This window comes from Suillus fuscotomentosus (genome assembly GCF_016647785.1).
Source record: "Suillus fuscotomentosus strain FC203 chromosome Unknown F5891scaffold_4, whole genome shotgun sequence".
Lineage (NCBI taxonomy): Eukaryota > Fungi > Basidiomycota > Agaricomycetes > Boletales > Suillaceae > Suillus > Suillus fuscotomentosus.
The window spans coordinates 273065-283671 of NW_024539516.1; the positions used below are offsets into that span (position 1 = coordinate 273065).

At 43.8% G+C, this 10607-nt stretch overlaps 2 protein-coding genes across 2 annotated transcripts; one reads left to right on the top strand and one right to left on the bottom strand.

Annotated features, from left to right (window-relative positions):
• Positions 1-2699: 2699 nt before the first annotated feature.
• F5891DRAFT_1181894 (uncharacterized protein) lies at positions 2700-3371 on the top strand (the record flags this gene model as incomplete). Its single annotated transcript, XM_041366081.1, has 5 exons — positions 2700-2737; positions 2804-2858; positions 2905-3010; positions 3065-3250; positions 3310-3371. The coding sequence occupies 5 exons, from the start codon at positions 2700-2702 to the stop codon at positions 3369-3371; spliced, it is 447 nt and encodes a 148-aa protein (XP_041232058.1).
• A 3341-nt stretch (positions 3372-6712) lies between these two features.
• On the bottom strand, positions 6713-8846 carry F5891DRAFT_1181895 (uncharacterized protein; the record flags this gene model as incomplete). The annotated part of the gene is made up of 7 exons (XM_041366082.1): positions 6713-6911; positions 6961-6985; positions 7042-7634; positions 7697-7775; positions 7829-8153; positions 8208-8534; positions 8586-8846. The coding sequence occupies 7 exons, from the start codon at positions 8844-8846 to the stop codon at positions 6713-6715; spliced, it is 1809 nt and encodes a 602-aa protein (XP_041232059.1).
• Positions 8847-10607: the final 1761 nt, after the last annotated feature.

Below are 10607 nucleotides of genomic sequence, written 5' to 3' on the forward strand. Positions count from 1 at the left end.
GTATTCAAGGAAGTCGTAGAAGCTATATGTAACCTAGATCAAGCCACGGAGATCAGAGAGAAACGGCAAGCAAGACACAGAGCAGAACAGTACGTTATAGAAGAAGGGAGGCTCTGGAAGCTACGAGGTGGCACAACGACGAGAGCCAGGACAAGAGTAGAATGTGTCTCGAGAGGAGAAGCCAAGGTACTAGCAGCACAAGAGCATGCAGAAGGAGGCCACTGGGGACGAGATGCGATCAAAATCGCATTACTGGACCAAATATGCAGCCCCAAGCTAGACGCGTCAATCCTAGATGCCATCAAAGACTGCGCAAAATGCAAGAACTTCGGACCGACGCACATAAATTCGCTGTAGAGAATTATGCCTCTCATGGCGTGATATGGTGCTTTACACTAGGAAGTACATAGCACGAACTTGTAGCGTCACTCTGTGCACTACCCACAGCTATCTCTATATGACGCGCAGCTTTCCCGCGCAACGCGCGCCATGCGCGCACCATTCCCGCGCTTCGCGATGTATACGCGCGCGCGCGCGTTCCCGCGCTTGCGCGCCCTATGGCGCCAGCCATCCAGAAGCATCCATCCACTGTCCACCAAGCTCCCTAGTGCGTATATTTCCATTTCCTTTATTAGCATAGTTCCACCTTTATTTTTATCATGCATTCTCACTCATATATATATTTACATACCTACTCCGTAGCGCTTCGGCTCCGCTTGACCGCGCTTAGGCGCGCTATATAAGCGCCAGCAGTACATACTATTACTTACCTTACTTTTTCCCTTTAACTTACTAGTTATCACCCACTATTTACTTAGCAGTACATAGTAGAACTCCATTTTGTCTACACTTTGCATCTCTCTTTTCTTATATTGCATCATATTATCACTTAAGCTTAGTCTCTCTTATTACCGCTTACGCGCGCGCGCTTTCCCGCGCCTTCGTACCTTGCGCGCACCTGCGCTTTCTCGCGCTTCGCGTTGCCGCGCATACCTCTAGATCTTTGCTGTACTCACCTCCCCTTTAGGGTCGAACGCACTTGTCTCCTCAAGCAACGCAGACTAGGCAACGCGCGACCTTACAACTTTTACAGATACAGTCAGGAGCATCTTTTGTTCCTCATTGTATTGTTGTTTCTACATCGCTACTAGAGCCAATAACCAGGCGGCACCCATTCGAACTGTTAGTTGGAGACTATCTCACCCTCCCGAAAGGGAAAGGAGGATACAATACGCTCGGCGTGTACTTGGACACGTTTTCGCAGCATATCTGGGTGTTTAAATATAAAACATCAGGTAGTGCAAAAACGACGATTGAAGGACTCAAGAACATCTTCAACGCATTCACAACACCGGAAACATTCATGGCGGACGGTGGCAAGCACTTCAACAACGAAGCAGTGAAGGACTTCTGCGAATCGAAGAAATGCAAAGTACACATTGTAGCGGCGTACTCCCCGTGGATCAATGGCCTTGTAGAAGGAACAAATAAGCTTTTACTACACGTTTTAAAACGCTTATGCGCACCAAGTTTAGGAGAAGATCAAAGTCAAGGACAAAAAACGACAGAAAGCGGCTTGACACAATCGTGGCCAGACCATCTGGAGGATGCGGTGCACGCTCTTAACTATCGATTATTGCCAGCGCTGAAATTTTCTCCAAAGGAACTTCTTTTAGGATTAGTAGTCAACACACCGAAGACGAATGTAGAAGAAAGCGCGTCAGCGACACGCACTTCAGACCCACTAACTCAAATAGCATACGTCGAACAACAACGGTTGGACGGATACGATGAAGTAGTGCGACATGCGATCAAGAGGAAGGCAGCATTTGATAAAAAGTTGCTACAACGAGCGCCAGGTGAGGTTATATTTCGAATCGGACAACTAGTTCAAGTATATCGCAATGATTTAGATTATACGTTCAAAGCGGAACGAAAGCTCATACCAAAATGGTCAATCCCAAGGCGTATACGAGAGAAGATCCTAAACTCGTACAAGCTTGAAGCGCTGAACGGAATCCCAGTTCAAGGAGAGTTTAGTGCAAGACGACTCAGAGCATTCACCCCGAGAACGGGAACGAAGTTAGCAAGAGAACAAGAAGAGCATGAACGCAGAATCAGAGAGAGAGGAGACGACGACACGGAAGCAGATACAGAAGATAGAACGGAGAAAGAATCAGAGAAACAGAAGGGACATGAAGAAGAAGAGAACGACCAGACAAGAGACGAAGCGGATGAAGAAGAGAACGAATAGGACAATAGAAGTGATAGTAGGAAGAACGCCAAGGACGGCGTTGGTTGTTTTTTAGGGGGGGTGCATGGACCGGGGGTCCCAAGGCATAGACCAAAGGAAGAGACATAGACAAGAGGCAGTTGGTCCTTCGGCGATAGCCATAGCTTAGTCAGCGACACGCGCACATAGCCAAACTCTGTTCATAGTGTAACACATCATCACGCATCATAGAGCTCTCCCCTCACTGCTTTCGTCCTAGTCCAACGACACCAATTCACGCCAGGTTTCGAGACATTGCTTGACCATGGAGTCAATGAAGGGTTGTATGATGTAGGAAATACACTTCAAAAGTTCATACTCTAATCTTGGTCTCCCTACTATCTAATATCTATTGTGCATCTTAGTATGGTTTTCTGTTGGGTTTTCATCCCTTGGCTGTAATAATAACTGGATGTGTATCGTGACCATGTTAACAACACAGCTAAGAGACGTGACTGGAATAAGGTAAGTACATTTCAATTTTTAATGTCACTGATGGCATCTGACCATGTATCAGATACTCCTGCACAGTGTCCCAACACTCATTTACAACTTGCCTCAAGATTTCAATGCTTTAGACTTTAAGGTAAGTCGAGTCTTATCACATTGGACATGGATCTCATGTGCTCTAGGTTGTTATAGACTGTGATGGTGTTGATCGCATCCGAAACCAGTACATAAATCCTTCTCATTCAGTGTTCGACATCATTCCACCCACCCTCGGCAAATTTATGCAATGTTGTTATGATTGAATGTATTGCCCTGAAGTCACACACTCATCTGCATGGACAGTTTACAGGAACTTGCTCTCTGTGCTCCAACTTGCCGACAATATCCCACCCACATCATTACTGAATGAGACTGAGACCAACGAAGATGATGTCTTACCTCTAATTGAGGGTTGTTTAGATTTACCATTCTGTGACGAGCCAAATGGCCCTTACTATATGGGTGGTGTGGGAGGAGGATTGGGCTTAGGTGTGAGATGTTTTTCTCAATCTGATATACTTACTAACTCAGACATTAATAATTTGAAGATACTTCCCATCACAACGAGCTAGACACTCTAGTTGATGATGACAAGCCTGATATCTCATAGCATACTCTTGTTGAACAACCAGGGTTGGTTGTCTGGCATTTCTCAGATGATGAGCATGATATTAATGTACTAGCTGGAGATGAATGGTGATAGTGTATTGCACATGTCCATATTCTATTTACATTCAATGTACCTTCTGTATCATAAAATATTATTTTAAATAGTGTCAGGAGTCCTTTAGAAGCTCTTGTCCTGTTTAGGATTTTTTATCACTAAATTACTTATGAAAGTGAGTACGATTGTCTGACTTTCCATATAAATGATGCTGTAAAAAAGTTGTTGGCACTACCTCTGATACACTCAAGAAATGGCACCACAATATCAAAGTCCAGAAAGCTGCAAAAGTTTAGCACTGAGAAAAGGAAGAAGAAGCTTGACACTGGAGAGAGGAAATTTGGGAGAGTATAGCTGAAGCTGAGAATGATATATCTGTTCATATTACACTTTTGAGCCCCCTCTAAGTACTAAATCCATATCATTATAGCTTCCTTAGCCTGCAAGCCCTTTGCCTTCTCTCATTTGTCTCTCTGGGCGTCTAGGCTACCATATTCATTTACCCAATTGTTCCAGGAATGAACAACCTCTCCTTCTCACTATTGTTTTCCTACAGCACTCTGATACTAATGTTCCTGTGGAATCTGATAATCCTATTTCTCCAGCAGATACAGAGGATCATGCTAAGGATTCCATTATATACACTGACCCTAATCACTATAGCATCTATCACACTTATCATAGCAATCTCTTAACTCACAGTCCAGATGATCTTGTGTCCCTAGTATCTATATCTAACTCATTCATATTTGGCCAATAGTGTAAGCAGACTGGTGCTCTGCCTTAGTGGTTTGGGTTTTGGTTATCAGTACAGGCCATACAAGACAATTTCTTCATGCCTTTCCTTAATATTATAACTTTCCTCCTTATGTATTAGTTTTACAGCAGCTCTAATATGAAGTCATTATCAGAACTAGATTGCCTCATCAATAAAGTGGTCCTGATGAAGGTATTTGATAGAGCTGACTTTCAGGATTTCTATGCTGCTAAGAAGGTTGAGTACCTAGATATATACTATGGTGATCCAAGAGACATTCACTCATTATTCTCTGCAAATGATGGTTAGCAGGAGATGAATGAGTGTGAAGATCTATGTTCCTACTGATAGAGTTATGTACCAGTCACTAGATCATGCACCAGAATTCTCAGATCCTGGTTTGTTTTATTATCATCCTATCAAAGTTATCAAGAGTGCTTTTGATGAGAACTTTCATTTCACATCTTTCAAACAGCACTATTGCTTCAACCCTGATGCCCTCCCTCGATGTATCTATTCTGAAATCTACACCTCTCCTGCAATGCTTGAAGAGCATGATCATATATGCTCTCAATTATGCAAGGATATGTGTACCCTGGAGACTGTAGTAGCTGCTATCATGTTTTGGTCTGATTCTATACATCTTACCAGCTTTGAGACCATATCTCTTTGGCTGATATATCTGTTTATTGGAAATCAATTAAAATATATATAGGAGAAAATGTCTGCATTTGCTGCATATTATATTGTGTATACACTCAAGGTAGTCCCATAATCAATAACCATCATATATTTTCTGAATCATTCACTAACTTTCTGACATGACACAAGAGTTTTATTGTGATACTTTCAGTAAAGCTGCTAAAGCACAGGTTCTTATGTACTGTCATCATGAGCTCATGTGGGCCATCTTATTACTTTTATTGATAACAACTTCATGCATGCCTATGAATTTGGTATTATAATTGAGTATCTTGACAGAATTCAACAACACATATTTCCTCACTTCTTTACCTGTTCTGCTGACTATCCCAAGAAGTATATTCTAAGTTTCTCTAATAGACTATGATTAATCTTGAAATTTAGAATGCTACCAGTGGCTTGTATAAAGTTTCTTGCTCAGTGTCTGTGTCCTCACTGCTTAATCTTGAAGAGCAAAATCAGAAACTTGGGGAAGAAGGTTGACCAATACAAGTGCAAGCATCATATTTATGAGAATAGCCATTGGCTCTAGTCCATAGTAACTATGGTTTGAGACTAGTTATATAAATAGGGGGTAAACATAAATAGTAAGTGTGTAAAGGATAACCTTGGTCCTAGGTCACTTATTCTAACACTTGTAAGCACTATTTATGATATGCTTACTGCTAGCCTCACTCATTACACTCTATGAACTTTTTGTCCCTGACCTCCTGCATGAGTTTGAACTTGGGGTATGAAAAGTAGGTTTCACTCACCTCATTTGCATTTTTTATGTACATGGTGAGGAGGCAATCTAAAAACTGAATTGAAGGTAAGTTATTTTGCATGTGTGAGACTTTTCTCATGATGTCCACAAAGATTTTGTCAAGTTACAACCTTTGGTCACAGAATAATCACATAATGCAGTGACATATCTCCCTACTTATAGGACAGCCCATGTTGACAATGCTCCCTAGGACTCAGGCCAGCCCACCATGGGCCCACATTACAATGTAAGCCTGACCTAGGGGATGGGCCCACATATAGGATTGTACCCCAGTATAGAGGGTGGGCCAGGGGCTAGATAATAACCAAGGCTCAGGGATGGGCCTACTGTATATACATTATGAAATACAATAATATATAGGATAGTGGTATATAATGCATAGGCTATGTCTGGTAGGTTGTACCCGATGGTAAGGGGTGGGCCCTACATGAGTTCGCCGATACCTTAGCGCATTGCCGACACAGCATAGCGTTGGCAATGCCGACGCCTGAAATTATTTTTGGCATTGCTGACACTTGAGCATATCTTTGGCATTGCCAAGATCATATATAACAGCTGCCATATGCATGGCACAATCACAGCATATATATATATCCGTATGTGATATCAGCAGGGTACATATTCAAGTGCGGTATGGTGCCGGCATCTATTGCATAGGGGTTGAAGCCCAGTGCCTTGACTTGTATGTAGCATCAGCAATTATTGACTGGTACTTCGAGTAGTCAGTGCGGGGAATATCTACAAATTCATGCACATCATCCCTCATGTGCCACACCCACACTATTCTGTCACTGTCCACCATATCCACCCCATGTCTGATAATTCTTCCAGAACCAACCACCATGGCGTCTGAACTATATTCAACTTCGATGCCTATATCATATGGAAAGCAGGACCACTGCGCTCGATTTGTCAGCGAAATTCATACCATATAAGGCAAGTGCTTCCTGAGGACCTCGTACACTTCAAGAAGTTTAAATTTAGACGTGGTTGATATATACAATATTTGGTGCTGTAGACAAGTCGAGAGCCAAGAAATACCACGTACAAACAGACATAGCTCTAAGGAGTTGTTGGAGCACCTTCCGCTTCCACTTCGTCTTCCACTTCGTCTTCTGCTTCTTCCGTCTGCTCGACAAAGGCCTCCAATCCAAACCCTGGCCACTTGCAAAATTTATTGCACTTATGCTGCTTCCCAAACATGCGAACCGTGCATTCAATATTCCCGTCTCCAAAGATATCTTCCCCTTCACCAACTGACCTGGTGAAAAATATGATCAACATTGCAAGGTGAAATGCTATTGATGCACGGGTCTGTCAGGAGCTCTGTACTTCCTATTGGGATGTTACTATCAGCAATGTATCAAGCCGCCAACAAAGAATAAAATTACCTTGATAGTCCGATATGAAAGCCAAGCCACCCGTCTTGATATACTGTACATGCTGTGTGAACGCAAAGAACACGGCTACTTTGTAGCGATAATCGTCGTAATCCAGCAGAGGGTTAGAGTCCATATTGTGAATGAACTTCACAAATTCAGCGTGTCCACCTTCAATAAGCTCCTCGATGAGATATCCTGCACACGACGACCCTACTTTTGAGCCCCCCTTGGCAGGAGCTTTAGAACCATGTTGAGAGTAAGATAAAGCCAAGCCAGCATTGACGAAGCGCACACGAGGGATTTCGAATGGCGGAGATTCAGTGGAAGAGGTAATACAGCGATCAATGAAGGCATATGTGAGCTGCAGAAGAGAATTAGACCAATATAAGATGTTCGCTTCCCTAAAAAGCTTGGGTATTTCATCAGCGAGAGCAAAACGTCCTATTTTGTATGAAGGGTTCCCAGTGGATGGATACACCTTGTAAAATGGTCGCTTGACTGCGACAGCCTGACCAGCGATTGATCCTAGCCCGCTTTCCATAAGAGGAGTGAGCGAAAGCCAGCCAGGATGAGCTGTCTTGAATCCGCCAGCCCCTAGCATGCTGCATTCACCGTCAGCTGTCCAATGATAGACTGTGATGAATCCAGTGTAAAAGAACGATACTTGACATTCTTGAGAATGTCTGCAAGTGGACAAGTAGGGATGTGATAAAACTGAACGTGCTCAGTGTATGTGTCGAGCACTACAAGAAAGAACCAGTCAACAGTACATGCTGATAAATCATGCCAAACTCACCTTGTGCAACATCCAAGCTTGCAGTGCCTCCACTCCTTAGTGCTTGCTTCAGATCATTGCGATCAGGTGAGCTAAAGAGGGATCTGGGTGGTGCAACCTGCGCAGGTGTGAGTTTCTTGTGAGGTGGTGATGAAGACGTTGAAGAAATGCTCAGATTTTGCCTGTGTGACCGCTTGGTGGAGGCACTGGGCTGATGTGTTGATGGCACAATAGTTGGCTGGGACACCTCTGAGGCAGGAATGGATACCGGCACTGCTACATGCTGATACACCTCCGAGGCAGGAACAGATGTCGGTACTGCTACACGCTGATGACGAATGGTAACCTGCAACATATAGATGATCAAAACTGATGCTGGCTGAGACTCAAATCAACATACCTCCTCCGCTTTTTCAAGCCACTCCTCATACTCATTCCATTGAGCCTCGGGGATGACAACCATCAACGCAAATTGCTTGGTCTTGAACATCGATGCCTTGGAAACCTTCTTGCTTGCGACCATGCATTGCGACAAAAAATATGGGATTGAGGCCTTGTGCGTAGAGAGGTCAACCCACATTGCATCTCGAACAACGAACTCCTTGATGCACCATGAGAAACCTGCACCAAAAGTCAGAATTTTAGGAAGGATGGTATCAAAGGCGATCTCCATGAGCCTGGGAGCATCAATGTGTGCATCAACATCTCTTTTGCCTTCACGAATATTCTATGACTGATGAGTGAGTGATGCGCTGGCTGAATGAGCAATACTACATACCCCAATTGGTACCCCATGTCTGTTTTTCCATGTTCTACCCTCATGAACAGCTGAAATCTCGAGCGTGATGGTGTCCATTGGCGGAAGCGCATATGTGAGCTTTGCCCAATGCTCACGCTGAGCACCATAGTGGGCATGGTTTTCTGAATAGCCCGAGGCACCACTGCTGCGATGAGCATGAGCCATGTCCTGCGGCTGCCCCCATGATGATGGGACTGTGATGTCTGGTCCAGCAGAATGAGTGGCTGATGCAGGACACATACTCTGACCTATGTATGGCTGAGAGAAGGGAACAACAGGAGGTGGATTGATTGTTGCTATATGTATGAGTAGTCAATTAGTTCGAGTGCACAGTGATAAGAATAGATGGGACATACACTTTCTCTGTGCTGCATTAACTGCCTGGCAGTGTCTTCTTAGATAGATGATCTATAGATAAACACCTATAAAACAAATATCTCCACGGTCAGCGATTCAGACAAATACCAATGACTGATAACGTGGTCGTTCGTGGGTGGCTAGTTGTATACTACCCAAGGTATGTTCAGCTAAGGATACTTCTGCAAGATCAGTAATACGATGGTCAATCCAATCTATGGACTTTGACAGGAAAACAAACAAACAATGGTCAGCCCGACAGTATGGCAATGACCAAAAGAATATACGGGTTTCTTCCTCAAGTTCCCTTTCAACAACAGTGCCTCGTGCCAACTATACTCCAAAAGAAATGGTGCGGAATTACAATGATAAACTCCCTCAGCACAAAACAGGTAGAATCAAAGGTCAAGACTAGTCAAATGCTTTATTGTAGAACTCTTAGCTCGATATTGAACCTGCTGTCAAGGAACTCTTCTTTGAGTATTCAAACAGACTCAGGAACGGACATCCTTGGGTTTACTACCAAGTCCCCTCTTCAATGGCTAAAGCCTAGCAGGCACAGAATATCTTGGCTCAGTATCACTACTCAGATGAGTGAGGTCAAGCTTCACTATCAATTCCTAAAGTCTCCCCACTATGCTACTACTGAGTCTTAGGTGGACGTAGAGACAACATGAATATTTTGGATCAGTATTTTTGGACAAAGACCACCAAAGGTTGGTGAAAGTAAAAGAAAAGAAAAAGAATAATAGAAATCAGAATATAACTGTGGCTGTACCTTGCTTGCTGGTTGTTGCACACAGTGAGCTCACAGCGGATCGTTCAGTATGATGAGCTTGCAGTATTACTGTCTCTTGAGAGTGTTCCTCTCAGTCTTGAAACAGTTCTTGACACTGGTACTGACACTTATCACACCTTACTTCACAACTTAGTGTTAGTTGGGCTGAGAAACACCCTACTACCTGCTGGTATCTGCTTCTTATTATTTCAAAAACTGAGGTCATTATATACACAATAAATGTGGCTGTGCTACTAGTGTATTCAAGAGTCATTAAGAGTCATAATGAGTCATATGTGCAAGGTGAGTCATAGTGAGTCATATATTCAGAGGGAGTCATAGTGAGTCATTGGGTATTTTGCTAAGTCATGTGACCTGTCCAACCCCTGATGACAAATCCAGAAAGAGAGTAAGAAGTATGGTTTCAAACGGGAAAAACGACGGTCGGGTCACGAACGGTCACGACGTGACCATTCGTGACTGATGCCATCATCAAGCGGTTGATTGACCGATACCAACACGAGCCGTCAGCTCGATCGATGCAGAGGACTCACCCCCCCTGGTTCTGGCACCAGATCTCTGCCCGTCGAATCAAATCTTTGCGACCCACCGGCATGCAACGGGGAGGAGGAACAAAGGGGAGAGGAATCAAGAACGAAGGTGAGCCTGGTTGCGAACGCTAAGAGCATTCAGCGCTAATGCTAATGCTAACACTAATTTCTCGTACTAGAAACTCGGATGACACGGCAGTATCGCGGACATCACGGAGGCGAAAGCACGACAAATCGAGCAACTCACCAAAGGCATCATGCTTTCTGGCCAGCCTGGTTTTCTTGGAGAAGGGAATGGGAAGGATGGTGGTTGGG